This window comes from Pristiophorus japonicus, chromosome 17 (genome assembly GCF_044704955.1).
Source record: "Pristiophorus japonicus isolate sPriJap1 chromosome 17, sPriJap1.hap1, whole genome shotgun sequence".
In the NCBI taxonomy this organism is placed as follows: Eukaryota; Metazoa; Chordata; class Chondrichthyes; family Pristiophoridae; genus Pristiophorus; species Pristiophorus japonicus.
In genome coordinates, this window is record NC_091993.1 from 15,780,330 (window position 1) to 15,800,962 (window position 20,633).

General features: G+C 39.2%; 1 protein-coding gene across 2 annotated transcripts in view; it reads left to right on the forward strand.

Annotated features, from left to right (window-relative positions):
- The window catches only part of tmod2 (tropomodulin 2), an 80,290-nt gene extending 59,868 nt beyond the window's left edge, over window positions 1–20,422 (forward strand). Inside the window, exons 4-11 of one of the 2 annotated variants that reach the window (XM_070858420.1) lie at window positions 8,409–8,531; window positions 11,148–11,228; window positions 12,470–12,600; window positions 13,835–13,942; window positions 15,289–15,432; window positions 16,123–16,267; window positions 18,222–18,286; window positions 18,611–20,422. In XM_070858420.1, coding sequence (XP_070714521.1) covers window positions 8,409–8,531; window positions 11,148–11,228; window positions 12,470–12,600; window positions 13,835–13,942; window positions 15,289–15,432; window positions 16,123–16,267; window positions 18,222–18,286; window positions 18,611–18,733 — 920 coding nt within the window. In that variant the 3' untranslated portion in view covers window positions 18,734–20,422. The remainder of the gene's footprint in view (window positions 1–8,408; window positions 8,532–11,147; window positions 11,229–12,469; window positions 12,601–13,834; window positions 13,943–15,288; window positions 15,433–16,122; window positions 16,268–18,221; window positions 18,287–18,610) is intronic. The other variant, XM_070858421.1, reaches the window with a different exon arrangement.
- The last annotated feature ends 211 nt before the right edge of the window (window positions 20,423–20,633 follow it).

A 20,633-nucleotide genomic window follows, 5' to 3' on the forward strand; every position in this document is an offset into this window, starting at 1 on the left:
CTGACTCCGTGTTTTCGGATGATATCGCCAAGGGCCAGCGTATAGATGAGAAATAAGAGGGGACCAAGGACAGATCCTTGGGAGACACCAGAGGTAACGATGCGGGAGTGGGGAGAGAAGCCATTGCTGGAGATTTTCTGGCTACCATCAGATAAAAATGGAACCAGGCAAGTGCAGTCCCACCCAGCTGGACATTGGTGGAGAGGCGTTGGAGGAGGATTGAGTGGTCAACTGTGTCAAAGGCTGCAGAAGGACGAGGATGGATAGTTTACCTTTGTCACAGTCACACATACACTAAAAGTATTTGCAATGAGTCTCCTAGTGCATGTTGCTGCCGGTAACCGACTGGTAGTGCATTTAACAATGTGCATTCCATTCTTACACTTTTAGCATTTAAGGGACATAGAATTGCTAAGAGTTCAAATCCTGCCATGACGAGCTGGAATTCAATTAATTCTGTCCATTTGTGGGCTGGCACTAGAAACATGAGTTTAAAAAATACTGCTATTTTGTTACAAAAACACAACTAGTTCACTGATGTCCTTCAGGGAGAGAAGCTGCCACTCCCACAAGGTTTGACTTGGCTGCTAGTTCCACACTACGTAGTTGATGCTCACGTCCTCTTTGTGGTCTAGCAAACCATTTGGTTGAGAAAACAATCACTCAAGTGGAAGGCCGCCCACCTTTTTGGGATCTTGTGATGCTCAATAAATGTGGCCATGGCAGCATCATCCATATTTCAAGAAGAAAAAAACATTTAGAACTGTTGCTTCCTCCTCCACTCAGCAATAAAAGTATGGTTTTTAAAATAACTGTTCCTGTTTTACAATTCAAGTTTTAAATATTTGAAGTGGTGGTGAGAAGAGTGCACATTGAATGTTGTCCCAGCTGCTTACTGTATCTGTCCATATGTGCTCTGCTCTGATATTTTACACAAATTGGGAGGGATATTATGCTTGGTGCCAGTTTTATTTCAGTTGTGTTCAGTAATTGCAGGACTGGACAATGACAAATGGACACTGTGGGATTGGTTGCTTGATTTGACAGTTGCTCTCTTTTGGCACTTCTTTTTTTATTAATCTAGTGACTTTTATTTCATAAACAGCATTCCCAATATATTTGGACAGTATTCTGGAAGCGGTTACTTATTTCTGATCCATTCTTGAGTAGTTTGTGCATCTGGGGACAGCGCTAAGTAAGACTGATCTACAGAAAGCAGAAATGCAGCTCATGATTCTTCCCACATCTAATGCAAATTGATAGTGGCAGCCTGTTGCAGAAAATGTTCAATCAAGGAAGGCCAAAATTATTAAAATTGGGGGTTAAAAAGATTATATTTAAAGTGGTTGTGTAGATATAATAAGCACAATGCTTATTAAGGACTTGATGCTTTTATTCATATTTATACAAAACTCAGTGCGGATTTTGGAATAAGTTTAGTAGCTGAAGGTGTATTCATTTCTTTTTTAAATAAAAACATCCCATTATAATTTACTTCAATTGTTTTGAATTTGGTGCACATGCAAACACATGTAAAAACATTTGCAAGAAACAGTTGTCATAGAGCTCATGACCAATAGAAGTTAAGTAATTTAATATTTTCCAGTAAAGTCATCCACCCAGCTGTACTGCATGTCAACTGTTCAAAAGGGAGTTTCTTGATCCCGAGTTGAGATGGGAGTGTTCTGGGTTTTGCTCATTGTTCTAGAATAAACACACATCGAAAATAGTTGAGCAAATGTTCCATTCTGCGATACGTGAACAATTTTTTAATGCCCATTTCTAGTCCACAACTCTACAAACCTTAATGCAGTGACTTCTGATAGTTATCGTCTACATAGCTACTAGTAATGACTTCACATGAAAAAGATATTGGGTGGGAAAATTGCGGTTGGAGACTTCCTGCGGCCAAACGCCTCCGACTGAATTTCTTTTACGAAAATACCTGGTGGTCCCAGAGGAATGTAGGATTGCGCTCCAAGGCCTAGCTTCGCAGTCTAGCATACGGGAACAGATTTTTCAGGATCGTATATGTATCCTGGAATCACGTGGGCCTGGACCACCAATCACTATTTAGTATTCTCATTCATGGCAATGGGAGCTCGGAGCTCCCATTACAGGTACTATCTGAGAACACTCTTAAAATCAAATAAAGCACAAACATAAATTAAAAAAAAAACACTTCCCTTTTTTAAATTAATAGAAATTGCATTAAATTAAATGTTTTAGAAAAAAAAATTGCATTAACTTTTTTTCAGTGTTAAAAATAAACTTACCTTCATAGACAGGGTTTTTAATATATAAGTAATTTTTCTGTGATAAAACTTACACTGGTAAAAGTAGGCTATATAGTTCAGAGAAGGTTCACAAGGTTGATTCTGGAGATGAGGGGGTTGTATTATGAGGAAAGATTGAGTAGGTTGGGCCTCTACTTGGAATTCAGAAGAATGACAGGTGATCTTATCAAAACGTATAAGATTATGAGGGGGCTTGATGAGGTGGATGCAGAGATGTTTCCACTGATAGGGGAGACTAGAACTAGGGGGCAAAATCTTAGAATAAGGGGCTGCCCATTTAAAACTGATGAGACATTTCTTAGGGTTGTGGATCTGTGGAACTCTGGCTCAGAACTGTGGAAGCTGGGACATTGAATACATTTAAGACAAAAATAGACAGTTTCTTAAACGATAAGGGAATAAGGGGTTATAGGGAGCGGGCAGGGAAGTGGACTTGGAGTCCATGATCGGCTCAGCCATGATCGTATTGAATGGCGGAGCAGGCTCTGGGCCGTATGGCCTACTCCTATTTTTTATGTTCTTATGCAAGAGTTTGAAGGACATTCGTTGGGCAAATAGCCCAAATCTCCGCTCGCGAATGTCCTCGTCTCAGGAATGCATGCGATATGTCAAATTGACAGATCGCAAAAGTTGGTTCTCGGCACGGTGCAACGCGTGCCAAGAACAGACATTTGCGAGGCCTCTTCGGGTGTGTGTGCACATTGTGTGCACCCGGCGAGGCTGCAGTTTTCGACCCATTTAGTTTTCTTCACTGTGTGGGAAAACTCCAACATGCATATTATATTTTCCTGAAACCAGAAATAATTTTTTGTATTGGGCAACGTGGTGGATTTGTAAATTGTCCTTTTCACCTCTGTACCTAGGTTTAAATTCACCATTTCTTCCCCCCCCCTCCACATTTCGGTAGCAGTAGCAGTATGGTTAGTGTCTGAAGAGGAAAATGAAATAAACCATTATGCTGCCCTGTCCAAGTTGGATAGTAATCAATGTTCTTTATCAGAGGCAAAGGGGGCAGAGTGATTTTCAAAAAAGATTGGCTTGTTTGACCGCAGAACTGCATTAACCTGGTAATGCAGAACATCGGAATAGGGTTGTATTGTTTTCCCACTGCATGCTCTTAATCCCTCCTTGAATATTTTGGGCCATTTCTTTCTTTGAAAACAACCAAATTTGACATGTCGGTGCTACCTTAAGCTCGAAGAATGAGCTGTGTGTATATGTAACCAAATAAATACTTTTTGTATTAAGTAATGTTGCATCAATGGTAGGTTCTCAACTTAGAATCTTTGTTCTTTTCATGTCTCACCTACATTATTGATGCTTTTACTGCTCAAATGGCTTTAGGTTTTCCTGGAGCTCGAGGCAACTTTCAACCTTTAACCTTCCCATGAGCAAAGCCACAGAAGGCACACTCATGGAAGATAAAAATGGCATGTGAAAGCTGGCAGATTGTTTCAGTGGGAGATTTCAAGAACAATATAACATTAATACCCACATGGTTCAAAGTCTGAATTATTAAAAGTTAATTCTGAACCAAAAGTTAATCTAGGAAACAGCCAACTTGGATTCGGAAGGTGAAGAACCTGTCTGACAAACTCATTGACATGTTTGAGGAAGTGATATCCCAAGTTTAAATTTCAAAAAAGCAAAGTTTAATGAATAATGCTTTTTTTAAAAAAAAATGTACTCATTCAATTCATGTGTTTTTTTAATTACATCACACTTTTCTGATCAGGGTCACCTATGCTTATTTATTTTGCACTTGATTGGCGATCAGTTCCATAATTGGTGTTATATAAATGCAAATTGTTTATTATGAGCAACTGAATCTAAGTCATTAATGTAAATGAGAAAGTGTAAGCCTCCTAACCTATGTTCCCTGTAATTTGTTTTCCTTTTGTGGTTTTTACACTGAAATGCCGGCAAGCTAGCTGCGTGGGTTCCTTGGAGCATGTGCACATTACAGGGAACGCTGCTCATGACATTGATTCCCAGTGCACCCTACTCAGCACTTGCCCCATCCAACATAACTTTAACGAGAACTTGCAGCATCTTGTGCTGTGACCAATATTGACCAGATTTTACCCCGAATCTCCACTGCTTCAAACTTAAATAGCCTTTCAAGTAGAACTTTTTCAAATGCTTTTTGGAACTCAAACTTGGGATATCACTTCCTCAAACATGTCAAGGACTTTGTCAGACAGGTTCTTCACCATCTGAATCCAAGTTGGCTGCTGTTTCGTAGATACATTTTTGGTTCGGAATTAATTTTTAATAATTCAGACTTTGAACCATGTGGGTATTAATTTTCTCTTTCTTGATCTATTAAAACTATCTGCCAGCTTTCACATGCCATTTTTATCTTCCATTAGTGTGCCTTCTGTGGCTTTGCTCATGGGAAGTCAAGCCAAAGCTAATATCCCTTAGAATACATTCTAAAAGCAGCACTAGTGAAAATTCTGCATAGCATTCGAACTAAACTATTCCACAGTAATTAATTCCTTCTGAGACAGACAAATTCCTTCTGAGACAGACAAATGTTGCAGGTCTCTGGAAAAATAAAATAAACTATGGAAAGGCCTAACTAGTAGAAGTGAGGGCCTTGAAGGCCCAACCTGGCAAAGTTTAATTAATAATGCTTAAATAAATGTAAACATTAAACTTAAAAGGAAAGAATAGCTTTTTTTTCAAACTTGCAGTAATCTTGTAGGACAGTCGAAATGCTGGCTGTGTGCAGTGAAGTCTCTAAATCTGTCTGAATAATGGTGCTTTAGGAATAGTGTCTTGGAGGTTTTGAAGCTCTATCTAGTGGTAAATGTGTTGTTGCAGAAGTGACAAAGCTGCTCACAGCTGCTCATTGAATAATATGCTTCTGATATTCCACCCAGAAGCGTGATTGATAGCACCCAAATAAGGAGTTGCAGTCTATATACTAAATTTAACATACTGCAGATGGAACAAACCCTCATTCTAAATTGCTGCTCTATGGCCTTTGTAGAGTTATTTTTACCCTTTTTAACCAGAGTAACTATCCACCTCCAGTGGGATCAACTTTCACCTTCTGGGTCCAACTCGGGCCCCTCGTCCTTCCGCCGCTTCCTTTGGCAGCTGTGCCTTTAGCCATCTCGGCCCAATGCCCTGGAATTCTCTCCCCAAACACCTCTGCCTCTCCATTGCTCCTCCTAAGAGGCTGCTAAACCTACCTTTTTAACCAAGCATTTGGTTGCCTGTCCTAATGTCGTCTTTGGCTCGGTGTCAATCTTTGTCTGTTTAGGCTCCTGTGAAGTGTTTTGTTTTTTTATGTTAAAAGTGCTATATAAATGCAAGTTGTTGTCCTTGACATATGGGGCTGAACCATTATCTTGTCTATGCTTTCCCGGATATACTAACTAGGGGCTCTCAGTCCCCTCTCCCCAGAGATATCTGTACACTGATCGATGTCCCTCTCCCTCTCGGATATCTGTGCTTTCCTGGATACAATACATATCGATTATATTCATTGCTATTCTCTGGTGGCATTCTGATCTTCCTACTACCTCATAGTTCCCTACCACCATAATTGTTTCCACATCAGCCATCATATTCCCAATGCTTCTGGAGTTCATATGTTTTGACACTGTTGTAGATTTGTCTCTGTTGGCCCACTATTTGCCTATTACTGGTATCTAGGTCTCGATTTACTGCGGTCATATTCAAGTTGGCTACTTCCTACTCTACAATCAGTCTAGTTTGGTATTCAGTTTCTTTTTATACTTCCCTTTTCTTCCTCTTTCACCCCACCTAATTTAAATGATTCATAAAGACTGCTAGTGTTTGTAAGTCTCATTGTTTCTGCTTTGTTTGGTTACCGCCTGACTGCCAGTTACTTTGAAAGGGATAGAATTATTTGTGCACCAATTTGCCCGACATTTGCTTCATTTTCTTGAACTCCTTTACTAAAAACAGGAAATAGACTATAGAACATTATGTATCGGTGTCTGAAAATGAGACCATCCTTTCAAGTGTAAAGGCCCTTTGATGGTTTCCTGTCATCCCTTTTTGTTTCCCCTTCAATAGCCCTTGTAACCTTTCCTTGGTAAACAACTAGCCATCATATGGGTATTGTCCTTGCAATGCACATTGCCATCCACTTTCCTGAATGAGTGCCCAATAGCTGCAGTTTCTTAGCACAATTTAGTCCAGCATCCACAGTATTTTGCTTTTGCCATTTAGTCCGTCTATGCCCCAGCTATCTGCTGTATGTTTAACGAGGGTTTCTTCTGTATTGTGGGACCTGTGTGTGATATCTTTATATAATAATCACCTGTGGACTTTCACAGGCTTCCTTGCCTTTCAGATCACTTTTCCTCCTTTAGTCCAGCTAATATCTGTATTGTCAGGTCATCCCAAAGTGCTTTACAGCCAATGAAGTACTTTTGAAGTGTAGTCACTGTTGATGTAGAAAAGGTATTTTGGCTTTTGTGCTGTTTACTGTTTTCCCAGTTTCTAGTCGACAAATGTAAGTGCATTTTATTTGATTTTCTTGATCTGCAAGTTTATAATCTAAAATAAAGGAATACAATACTATGTACTACTTCCCTCTACAGCAGCATGGACAGTAAGTTTTAACAGCTAAATATTTTCCAATTTTACTAGGCTTCAGTGTAGATAGTTTTGCATCAAATTACTTTTGTATGTGCCCGGCAGCAGTTTAAAAGACCATTTCATTAAGTATTTTCTTGAATAAAAAAATTGTCTTCTAATGTACATGTTTTACAGCATTTTAGGATGGAGAACTAAATTGAAAATGAAAAATTGAACTGAGCAGCTAAAGAACTTCTAGTTAGCAAATCATGAATGTGTTATAATTCAATAAAATCAAAATAAAGAAGCTGGATTACAGTGAGGATTTTCGGAAGGAACAAACTTGTCAGCAAACCTCATGGTCCCATTGACCCATCACCCCTGTGCTCGCTGACCTACATTGGCTCCCAGTCTCACAATGCCTTGATTTTCAAATTCTCATCCTTGTCTTCCAATCCCTCAAGACCTCGGCCTTGACCTTCCCTATCTTTGTAACCTCCAGCTTTGCAACCCTACGAGATCTCTGCGCACCTCCAATTCTGGCCTCTTGCACATCCCCACTCCACCATTGGTGGCTGTACATCCCCCTAAGTCTGCCTAGTCCCTCAGCTCTGGAAGTCCCTCCCTAAACCTCCACTTCTCAACTGTCATGTATTCAACCAGCATTGTAACCCATGTATAATCTGACCTAAGTTGTACACTGTGAGAACACTGGCCACTAGGTGGTGAATTTGTGGGAGATACTCCTAACCTAGACCTTCAGATATAAAAGGGGAAGCTCCACCCACTTCCAGCACTTGAGTGCTATGAAATAAAGGACAGGTCACAGACTGACCTCTCAAGCATGGGCCTCGTGTGCATTTATACTGTATAGTAAGGATGTATCATCAACGTCGTCTCCTTTTTAAGATGCTTCTTAAAACTTATCTTTTTGACCATGTATTTGGGTCTTCTGTCCTAATCTCCTTATGCGACTTGGTCAAATTTTGTTAATGCTCCTGTGAAGCGCCTTGGGATGTTTTACTACGTTAAAGGCACTATATAAATGCAAGTTGTTGGTCTTACTAATTTCCCAGCACTCTGCTGCATATCTTTGCTAATTCCTTTTAATGGCTACCATTGAACAGGCAGTAATCTGGTCTGCAAAATGCTTCCATCTAACAAGCTAGGTCTGAGCTAGTAAACTAGCTGAAACAGCAGGCATATTGAGTCACAAGCCATGCTATGACCCAAACCTGTAACTTTCTGTTTGGGAAGCAAGTGGTGTTGCATTGCTGGCTCATTCCTAGCTTTTTGTAACAAAATGTAACAGTATAATGTAAACATGAATAATCACCACTAATTTTTGCTTATGAAAACAACTCCACAGTTGCATTTTTCTAGAATATCTTTAGAGACTAGGTGTATGATTTCTGACGACTTGAGAATTCTTTCATTTGTAGTCTAGATTAGGTTTGATTTTTAAGCCCCTGTTACAAATATCAACTAAACTGGTATGAGAATAGATTGAAAAGTCTGCTAACATAATTTTAAAATGATTTGTTACAGGAAAGTTATGGGCACCCAAGCTGAAACCTGTGGAGCAGCATGTGGAAGAGAAAGTCACCCTGGATCCAGAACTGGAAGAAGCCTTGACCAGTGCGTCAGATACAGAACTCTGTGACCTTGCAGGTAAACCATCTTGAACACTGCATTTCCTTGATGTGTGTGTTTTGGTACACTTCTAATTCATTTGTTTTTGTCTTGGGAAGGTAGAGAGAAATGGAGGGGAAATTGTGCAAATCTTTTCAAATAGGAAGCTTCTGATTACTCTTCACAATTTGTAAATTTAGCTTTAATTGGAGAACAATAACTGAAAAGACTGCAAGGGGCCTACTACAGGGAGTGTGGACAAAATTCAGAGGTGGTGATATAATAGAGGGGGAAGATGCTGTAAGAATTACACCTGTGCAATTTAATGGCCGTGAACTTTATCCACAATTTATGGATTGATAACTTTTTTGTTTGTGTTGTAACTCTTCCATTTGGATACGTTTTATAATTAGCACCATGTCCATCTTGTTCTGGATTTGCATGAAATCATGAATTCACTGCTACCACAGGATTGTTCTTGGGTACGCGGAGTCAGAGGAAATGTATTAGCATGGATAGAGAATTGGCTAGCTAACAGAAAGCAGAGAGTGGGGATAAATGGGTCCTTTTCGGGTTGGAAATCGGTGGTTAGTGGTGTGCCACAGGGATCGGTGCTGGGACCACAACTGTTTACAATTTACATAGATGACCTGGAAGAGGGGACAGAGTGTAGTGTAACAATTTGCAGATGACACAGATTGGTGGGAAAGCAGGTTGTGTAGAGGACTCAGAGAGGGGCTGCAAAGAGATTTAGATAGGTTAAGCGAATGGGCTAAGGTTTGGCAGATGGAATACAATGTTAGAAAATGTGAGGTCAAAAATGTGGGGGGAAAAAAAACAGTAAAAGGGAATATTATTTGAATGGGGAGAAATTACAACATGCTGCGGTGCAGAGGGACCTGGGGGTCCTTGTGCATGAATCCCAAAAAGTTAGTTTGCAGGTGCAGCAGGTAATCAGGAAGGCGAATGGAATGTTGGCCTTCATTGCAAGAGGGATGGAGTACAAAAACAGGGGGGTCCTGCTGCAACTGTATAGGGTATTGGTGAGGCCGCACCTGGAGTACTGCGTGCACCTTACTTAAGGAAGGATATACCAGCTTTGGATGGGGTACAGAGACTATTCACTAGGCTGATTCTGGAGATGAGGGGGTTGCCTTCTGATGATAGATTGAGTAGACTGGGTCTTTACTCGGAGTTCAGAAGGATGAGGGGTGATCTTATAGAAACATTAAAAATAATGCAAGGGATAGACAAGATAGAGGCAGATAGGTTGTTTCCACTGGTCGGGGAGACTAGAACTAGGGGGCACAGCCTCAAAATACGGGGGAGCCAATTTAAAACCGAGTTGAGAAGGAATTTCTTCTCCCAGAGGGTTGTGAATCTGTGGAATTCTCTGCCCAAGGAAGCGGTTGAGGCTAGCTGATTGAATGTATTCAAATCACAGATAGATTTTTAACCAATAAGGGAATTGAGGGTTATGGGGAGCGGGCGGGTGAGTGGAGCTGAATCCACGGCCAGATCAGCCATGATCTTGTTGAATGGCGGAGCAGACTCGAGGGGCTAGATGGCCTACTCCTGTTCCTAATTCTTCTTGTTATGTTATGATATCTACAATGCTAGCTTATTGAGCGTGCTGTTCACAGGAAGCGCAAACTATCTTTGTATAGCACAATCATTCTTTGATGGAGATCATCTGTAAGACTACAAGAAGAAATACATTACAATGGTTAGGACACTAACAACTAGTGCCACAGTGTAATAGAATAGCTATGATCCCATAAATTCTACATGTTCCCCCTCTTGCCCATTCTACTGCTGATGAATGTCTCCACTGAGTCAAGGTTGGGGAGGACAGAGAAATACACTGGGCAGTCTCCATCTGGCTACCTAGCTAAACAAGTACCATTGGTAGTGGCCTGGGAGGAGTGTGCTTACCTTCCCCTTGAAATGAGTGTTGCATTGTTCAAGTGGAAACCATCAAACTGAATAAATCAAGGAAATGGCCTACTTCTGCTCCTATTTCTTATGTTCTTATGCCCTCAGCCAAAAACTTAAACTATGCCATCATTGTAGCTGTCTTTTTCAGGGTTGGGATGTCAGTGCATATACTTTAAGGGGTAGTTTGCTTAAAATACTCAGCTGATTTCTCCCCCCCCCCCCCCCCCCAACTTGAATTTTGGTTCACAATTACGCTATTGGTAATACTTCATTGTGTCTGTTTATAACACTGCAGGGACTTGGTGTTAACGAGTTGTTTGCAAATACTGAATTCCAGCAATTTCTCATCTTTAAAAAAAAACTCTCTTGTGGGTAATTTCAGTTGGCTGTGTTACTGTTTAGTGATTTTCTAGAAAAATCCATGTTGGGTGGAGCACAGGAAATAAAACATTTGTGTTTACCGAATCTCCTTAATTAGGGTGGAATATCTGTTCTATCCTTTAACCTTGATTGTCCCCCTCAGTGCTGCGAGGGCTTCATTTTAAGGGGAAATCGCTGGCAGTAACTGAATTAAAGAATTGGGTTTCAACATGCCACTTTTATTCACATTTATTTTGCAGTTTGGATAAGAACTAACTTAGTTGAGGCAGATGCATCTGGTTGAAAGGTTAGCAAATCTGTTAAGATTTTTATTGATTTACTGCTTGTTAATTTCAGCCATTCTAGGAATGCACACTTTGGTGGACAACGCTCATTACTTCGATTCTATTGGAGGTGGAAACAAAGGAGGCTTGAACAGTAAGTTGGAGAAAATCAGATACTAAATGTCAGCAATTGCATTTCGCTTGATTGTTTTGCTACTGTGTCTTCATTAGAAATATGACCCCTTAAAGAAAATAAATTTATTTACATTCAAATATTATATTATCTATTCTTTATTTCTGGAATGGTGGAATTCTGAGACTGAGCGCTCACTTTGCTGCTGTTAACATTGACGTAAGATGTTTGGGAGTGGAGTGAATAAAGATTTAGATTTGCCTGGGTAGATCATCACTATTTCAGAGATGCATGCAAACCAGCAGTAGTAAATAAAGGTCATGTTGGCTGATACCAGTTTAAAATGAGTTCTTCTCGATGGGATTTTCTTAAAATCTAAAATTAGCAAGTATATTACTTCGGCATTCAGATCATCGCTAGAAGACTAATATTCATGATGTTAACACCATGTTATCAACATGTTAATTACTGATTAATGTTGGTGCCAATGCACTGTAGAGAAGAGAAAGTTTGTATCAAGCCAATGTGTTTTTTGTATGGTATTCTTAATTCACCGCAAATGTTTCGTCACTAGTAACAGACCTGTAACCACCAATATTTCACCCCAGTGTTGTACATCTAAAAGTGCTCTCCAGACACAACCTGCCTTTGAAGGACATAATCTGCACTAGGTATTCTGGACATGGTATTGCAAATTTCACTGGTCTATCATTTAAGTTTTACTGACATCCTGGTAACAGTGCCGTGTTGCCTTTCTCTCCATCCTCTTCCCCTTCCCTCATCCTTTAGATAATGACAACTTGAACTAAGGAGTACTGTTTTAGTTGTGAGCTTGTATATTGCATATAAAATGATAATTGACCAGCCTTTATTATTACATATAGATTTGTTTACTAGAATAGTCTGGGTTAATGGAGTACAATTTCGCTTCAAACTTCACTTAAAATGTGTTCATTTTCAAGCTACATTTCTAGATGTTAACGTAGTGTTGAGCATTCATACTGGCCTCTTCAGTTAAGTAAAACTTGAGCCAATACAAACATAAAAGTATGTCAATTGTGCTAATATCTGAAAGCAGGACACTGATTCAGCACAAGGGTTGCTATATCAACTAGTAAACAAGGTAAAACTGAGTGTATGGAGAAGGGTAGTTGCCATTTACATGTAGGTTTAAACCCCTTGAGATGCCTTTTAGTATTTTTGAAGATTTAGCATAATTTTAGTGAAAGGTGTTGCTAACTGCTGTAAATGATGATTTTCAGATGTCGTCAAAGGCGAGAAGGTCAAACCAGTTTTTGATGAACCTCCCAACCCAACAAATGTAGAAGAGAGTTTACAGCGAATAAAAGCCAATGATCCTGGGCTTGTGGAGGTTAATCTTAATAACATCAAGGTAGGAGACCTGTCATTGAATACTGATGTCTTAATTAAATACTGCTTTATTGTACTTTGAAGCAACTATTTGGCTTCTATAACCAACCATTAGAATAGCATGGGGGTACTTTCCATTTGTGAGATTGTTTAGCTTTCATAACTTTGCTATATTTGCATCATTTTAAAAGAATCTAAGTGCTTAGTGTAACAAAATACTTAGCACCAACAGCTCCATGGAATTCTGCCACTTCTGGAGGACCATTTAGCCCATGATCTGTGATGCTAAAAATCCCTCATTACTGCAGTGATACTACACAGATGTCAAAAGCTTTATTTATTAAAATGAACTAAAATTAATACTTAAACTCTGTTTTAAAATCTCCTTGGCCTCTTTATTCCTACATCCTCTGTTGCCTTCTCTTTGGGTTCACTGTTTAAATTTATAATTTAATACTTTACCTCTTTGAATATTTTGTCCTCTACCACCGTTCGACTTGCCTCCATTATAGAGGTGGCTGTTTTTTCAGCTGCCAAGGCCCTAAGCTCTGGGATTCCCTCCCTAAACCTCTTCATCTCTTCCTCGCTTTCCTCCTTTAAGAGTCTCCTTAAAACCTATCTCTTCATCTGCTGTAACAACTTGTGTGGTTCTATTAAATGTTGTTTTATAATCCTCCTGTGAAACGCCTTGGGAAGTTGTACTACATTAAAGGCACTATGTAAATACAAGTTATGTACAAAGGAAAACTGGCTTCAAAGATCAGTTTTTCAAAATTGAATCTCTGCATAAGAGATTTGACCAGGTCAGAGTTATTTAACCATTACCCATGAAGTTATCTTACTGGTAATGCACAATAGAGCAAATTGAGGCATTTGGGCTATTACTATTTTTGCCTTCCACAAGGAAGGAACATTGTCTTTTCTCTTGCACCTCCTAGTGGTTGACCAGTGTTATATTGCAGAACCCTGTCAAAGGAGAGTGGGGAAAAGACTGGATAAGTGGTCAATAAATGGGGAAAATTGATTCAAAAGATCTGCTCGCCACCCTGTGATGCAGTACATTGGTAGGGCACGCTCTTTCCTGCAGTTTCTCATGTAGGAAGCTCTAACCTCAATTAAGCTGTTTGAAGAAAGGCGAGTCAGCCAACCGTGCGCATGGGTAACTAGTGACTGCTTTGGAGTTGGCAGAAATGCATGAAGTGGCAAGCTGGGGTTCCAATTACACTCTTCAGTTATTATCTTCAATTTGTCCTCAGAATATTCCAATTCCAACGTTAAAAGACTTTGCAGAAGCCTTGAAAAAAAATACTCACCTGAAGAAGTTTAGTTTGGCAGCATCTCGGAGCAATGACCCCGTTGCTCTTGTAAGTTTTATTTTGCTCTGATTCTGTGTTCACGGGAAGTGTTCGTCTCTTGTTTCCTGGTGATTTAACTTGGAATTATGGTGTAGAGCAGGAATATCCAAACGTGAGCCACACCCACACCCACACCCAAAGCACTGGTAATAAGGCATCAAAACCAAGGCAGCTACTTGTGCTCATGTTTTTGACATTTGTGAGCCTGACCCTTTCGATGGTATTTGACACTGGTATTGGCAGTTTGGAGGGACTGCTTTTAAACAACTTTTGTTAATGGATGGTGGGTTCCTATGAAAATCTGCATACTGGCTTAATGCAGTATCCATCTTCCCTCAGTCCATAAAGTGTTAATTGAGATTAAATGAGAGTTAAAGCCAAACTTAGTCACAATTTGGGTCATGTCATTTGATCATGAGTGGGCACATGAAAGTTGTTGCTTTAACATTATTCTTAAGTTGTCAGCAAAGCTTTTAATATATTTAAATCAGATTCTGGGAGACTGGCACCTGCGAGGCGGCACACGGTGTTTGTTAAATCCACTTTTTGTAGCCCGGCAGTAGACTCATGGATTTAACTGCATAAACATGGGGAATTCGTTCATGGATACCAAGCTCCTAGAATTAGAATTAAAGGCATTTAAAAGCATCTATGTCTTTTTTTGACCGAGCTGAATTTCCAACCCCATATCCTCTATCACAAACTTCCAACTCCAATGTCACCCATCTCTGTCCCTACCTCAGCCCATCTAATGGCAAAGCCCCCAGCCATGTCACTGTCACCTAAACTTGATTATTCAAATGCTCTCCTGGCCAGCCTCTTAGCCTCCACCTCCATACACTTCAGCCCATCTAAAACTGTTTCCCCTATCCTGTCCTGCACCAAATTCCACTCACCCATCACCCCTGGGCTCGCTGATCTACATTGCCTCTGATTCCCCCAAAGCCTCAATTTTAAAATTCTTCCTCTCCCAATCTCTAACCATCGCCAGAGATACAACCCTCTAAGAACTCTGCGTCCCACCTACCATGTTCTCTTGTGCGTCCAAAAATACCCTTCACCCCACTATTGGCAGCCGTGCAACCAGCCATCTAGGCCCCAAGCTTTGAAATTCCCTATCTACACCGCTCTGCCTCTCCACCTCCCTCCACGTTTAAGATCCTCTTTAAAACCCACCTCTGATAGAACAGAAGCGTTTCAGCCATTAGGCTTATGGGAATGTCAAAATGGTCCCCGTCTTAAAAAAAAAAAAAATTCTGCTTGCGTTTCAGTGTTGCATCATAAGTGTTTTTTTTTAAATGCTTGATTTTGGAGGCGTTACCTGTTGGCGTTTAAAATAAATTTTTGTTTTAAAGGCTTTTGCAGATATGCTACGAGTAAATACGACACTTAGAAGTATAAATATTGAGTCAAACTTCATCACTGGTGTCGGTATACAGGCAATCGTAGATGCACTGAAAGAGAATGAAACCTTAATGGAGATCAAGATTGATAATCAGGCAAGTTGTTTTTTGCCTGAAATGATCTGATAAATCTCTACTCGTCTAACTTTGGCATACTGATATTAGGATAGCTTCTTTTTCTAGATATTGTATAACGACCTTCAGACACTGAAATGTCATCTGATCCCTCTGCATCTTAATTGAATTAGCCTGAAATTTGTCTGCACCTTGCCTGAGCACATGTACCTTTGCTGCTCATTTTAATTAATAACCATCTCTCTGCTGTGTAATTTTTTTTACATCTTAAGTATTCAAACTTATTACCAAGATACCCTGTTCTGGTTTCAGCCAATTTAAAGTTTCAGAAATATGGAGGGATGCATACAGTTATATCTTTGCATAGTTTTTTTTAAAAAGAAAATGTGTAGTTTCAATACTTGAAGATAAGGTCTTATTCAGGAATGCTGCTTTTTATAGTGTATGAAAGAACAAAATGTGCAATATCTACACTGTCGTGTTCAGAAAAATAACTGCAATCTGTAAAGTTGAAAAGCATTAATTATATGCTTATTACACTTGGTGCTTTATAAATGTTTTCCAAAACCACTTTCAGTACCCCATCCCCCAAAAGATGTCCAGTCTACTTGAACTACCTGAATCTGTCAAATTGACAATTTAAGGCAAGAGGGAATCTGCAACGTAAATACCTCATTAGATTGGATGCACTGACTGTGTTTCTTCTCACAGCGCCAACAGTTAGGTGCCACAGTTGAAATGGAAATCGCGCAAATGCTGGAGACAAACACCTCAGTCTTGAAATTTGGATATCAGTTCACGCAACAAGGACCACGAACAAGGGCAGCTGCAGCCATAACCAAGAACAACGATATAGGTAAGATCTACAATTCCTTTCGATCTTATCCCAGCAATCCAATTTCCAAAGGGAATTTTGTATTCCCTGCCCCACCAATTGTTATCCTCTGCTTGCTGATTTGGAATGTGATTTCAAGCCCTTGTTCCCTTCCAGTGTCTTGTCCAAGTGATCATTATTCACATGTGACAAATTTGAATTATAAACAAAATGCACAGTAGCCATAGCATCAGGACATATGTAATGGCATCACAGCTAATCGTGTCTTCATCCTATGTGCATAATCACAGGGGTCACTGGCAATTCGGTGTGGGGGTCGTGGCCAATTTGATTCTAATTTTGAATTAAGTATCCCAAATTTTAGCTGAACCTTTAAAATTTTGATGCAAAATATGAAACTATTGGCATAATTTGTTTCAAGACGACAAACTTGACAGTCACGTATAGAATTTCTGTTTGTACTTCAGGCTATTGCAGGAGAATTAAATTCAGAATGGGAATAATAGACCAGCCCCCCTCTCCCCTCCCTCCCCCTCCCCAATATCTTGGGTAAATATATTGCATGGTGCAGCACTGAGCTATACACAAAACATTCCAGATTTGAGCCCTGATCTATCTTAAGTTAGCTTATTTCTTGTAGAACAGCAGTTGGAGTGCCCCTGGGGTGAGGAGGAAAAATCAGTCAAGTTCTTGCTCCTAATTTCTATTCAGTAACCCTTGCTGAAAAGTGTAATAATGTGAGCTGAACAGGATCAGGTTTTGCACTCATGCCTTCTCTGAATAGACTGCTGATGCTTGCTCGAATGGGCGAGGTTTCAGAGGGCTGTCAGCATCTGTGCAACCCTAACCCAGTGTGGAAACCTAACCCAGTGCAAGTCAGCAGCTTCAGGAGAGGAGGTGAAGAAACAGGCGAACAAGGTATTTATTGCTTCCTCCACAGAGCCATAACCTGCACCCTGACAAGTCTGTTATTTTATTGTTATTTTGACTAGATAAGAGAGTTATCTCTGCTTTTTATTGCAGTTAATACACTTCCTTTCAGGAGTATAGAGTACAGTATCTGATTATTGCTACATCTTCTAGTTTGGCTTTGGTTTGATCTGCCCACTTCCAAAGGTTCATATTTTTGAAGTTAGAGTAGAACCGCATCCCTCCCCCCCCCCTCCACCTTGTCTGCACTAATCTTTGCATTTCTATCATGTTCTCTGCGACCAGATCAGGCATTGATTGACTGAAATATAAATTGCCCAACCATTGTAAACATTAACGAGGTGTTGGCAAACATTGGCACCAATTAACGCAGCAGAACTCCTTGATATTTCCATGTATTGATATAAGCTAAAACGGGTCACTTGTGAAGAAAATTAAACTTGGATTGATTTCCCAATAGTGATAGTGAGGAGTACATGCTTTTATGTAATCACTGCTGACCCACTTAGCACTGAGCTAAAGTAGCAGATTAGATGGCATTGCTTTACTGCAAATGCTTGCTTCCTAAAAAGTGGCTGAAAGTAAACTCCTTACACAATTCAAAATATGGAAGCTTTCTTGACATATCTATAATAGAAAAAAAAAGTGCTGCTGTCTTAAATCATTTTTTACTTTTTATTGGTATAGATTTGCAGCTCCTTTATTGTAATTGTATTTGTCCTGATTCCTTCAGTGGGAAGTCTCCTTTGATGCGAAAATTCTTTGCTATTATGTAATACCTGTACCTGTTGTAGCTATCTTATCTTCCTTACAGATATTTGGTTCCAATAAGTTGTAGATTTTTCTTGTACTTGATATTTTATCTGGTAACTTTTCATATCAATCAAAGATATCAAAAATGATGCATCTGGCCTTGAAACCAAACTTTCAACCACTGATATATCAGAGGGCAACAATGTGAGAGCGTTAACTGCTGTAATTTCAGTCTGTGTTGCGTGCTAAATTGTTTTTATTCCTGCTAATTGCTGTCATCTTGCTTCTTCAGTCTGGAATATGAGTAAATTCTTCTTCATACACCTTGCCAATTGTCCGGCCCTGAAGTTTCAAACGGTATTAAGCATGGCAAACTGGAACTGCTGATCTAATTATCACTAGTTTTCTGCATTGTACTAACTGCTGTTTTCAGAGTTTTGCCTTTATCTATCTTTCTTCACTGCTTTTCTTCTCATTTTTGGCCTGTTAGAATTTCTAAGACTAGATGCTGTTTGAATGCATGCTCCAAAATGTATAATTGGCCAGAGTAGTTTTGGATTTCCAAAAGATGGTGCTGTGTGTTTGTGTGTGTGTGTGCGTGTGACATGTATTCTAAACTACTTGACCATACGATTTTAAGTCTATTCAGTTGTTATTTTTCTTCCTGTTATTTTAATACAGTTCGCAAAAAGCGAGTCGAAAGAGACGCATATTAACGGTAATCTGGAGCCTGTGCCTGCCTGGTGCTGTATTTCATCCTATGGAAGATCCACTACAATGCATTGGGCATGTTGCCAAGCCTAGGTCAAGGCAATCTCTCACATTTGCTGTTTGGGTAGAAGGGAAAAGACTGGAATTTAACCGCTCCACTGTTCTAGCAGTAATTGTAGTTTAGTAATAACTTTTACCCACACAAATCACATTTTTCTCTTTAGTTTTTCAGGGGACCTCATGAGTAGCACCAAACTATGTTGTGATTTGAACATATGTTAGATATTAAGATATCCAGGACAGGAAAAATGTTTGACTTGATATTTGCACTGTGCCCAACATCAAGTATTTTTTAACCTTTTATATAAACTGTAATGAAAATCGTGCGAAATTGTAGTGTGTTGTGCAGTTAAGTGTCATTTTTGTACTGCACTTAATGTTCCAATGTATCTGGACTAAGACAAAAAACTTAGAACCTTTTTTTTAAAAAAAAAAACATTTTGTATTAACCATAAACTACTATGAAGTTTGTCTTGGGACTTAGATTTATTTTGCTGATTTGGCCATGCTGTGCAGCACTGAACCATGGCCATTACAGGTAGCTGTTACTCTTCCACATGCATAAAGCGTGGTGAGAACAGTTCAAATCAAGGCTTAACACAGGGATATTTCTTCAGACTTTCTGCCAAAAAAAACCACTTGCAAACCACTAAATTCATCTGTACTCCTTTTGCTGCAAACTGCATTTTATTACCAAAATGATTTTGTATCAATGGAAATTCTATTCGAACAAAGTAATAAAACTCTTGCAGATTATGTTCTGAAAGGAATATGTTAGTTGGCAATAGTCATAACTGTTTAACCAAAGATCTGTAAATCTGGATTCTTTGTTCTCCTAATGTATTAAATAGTGAAGCCTGCAGACATTTCCAGTAAAGCAAGTTGGATTCAATGGAGTACTGAAGTATTGGGGAAACAAACCTGAACCATTGATTACACAGTGTTAATGGTTTGAGAAATTTAAACCAACCCGCACTGAAAGCTGCGTGCAGTAGTTAAAAATATTCTAACTTTTTATGATCCCCTTAATAAAGTTTTTATTTGCTGATTATTTTAGGGGTTTGTCTAACTTCACTTTTATATAGAAAATTATGTGACAGCATGACTAATATTGCAGGAAATATTCTCGATGCTAGAGAATCCATGCGCATGCCAGCATCTTGTGTAGTACGCTTAAAGGACCAAGCTGTTGTGAATGCTGTCTGATAAAGTCCTAGGTTTAAATGTTTGTGTGGTTAAGCTATATAATGAATAGCTGTCTATGTTCGTAGGCCCATATGTAATGTCTGCCCCATTAGCTAATACATTGCATAGACTTATTGGTTCTTTCAAACATACAATTAACATGGGATTATGTAAAGAAAATTGTTATAAATGCTCAACGGTTAACATTTAAGCTTCCCCGTAATACAAAAGGTTTTGTTTAATCATGAACGGAAATCAGATTTGTGATGGTAAATGCTCAAGAATAAAAATTGGATGTTGAAACTGTGTATAGCCTACCCTTATAACTGAACTGACAAAGCACTCCGCCTTACAAAAGGTGTTGGTTGTTTTGTGTAGTATTAAATAACAATCGGTTACAATCTATTAAGTAAAGTGCATATAAGAATTAATCTGTTGAATGAGGGAAGTTTATGTAAAAAGTGCTGTGTATATTTAAAATGTACAGCATTCTACAATGAAACCTGTGGGATAATAAAGTTTTAATACTTAAAAGTTCTCATCTTGTTTGTTTAGTTAATTGTGTTTCAGCTGGTAATTTCATGGGAAATGTGAATACACAAAGTAAATGTGGCATTTAATGCTAATATGGCACTGCACATTTGCCAGTGCAAATGCCAGCCATTATTGATGTAAGAATTTATCCGATAGGTTTTGTATCCAATTTACATCATTAGTGACAGTGTAACTGCAGTTGGTATAAAACTTG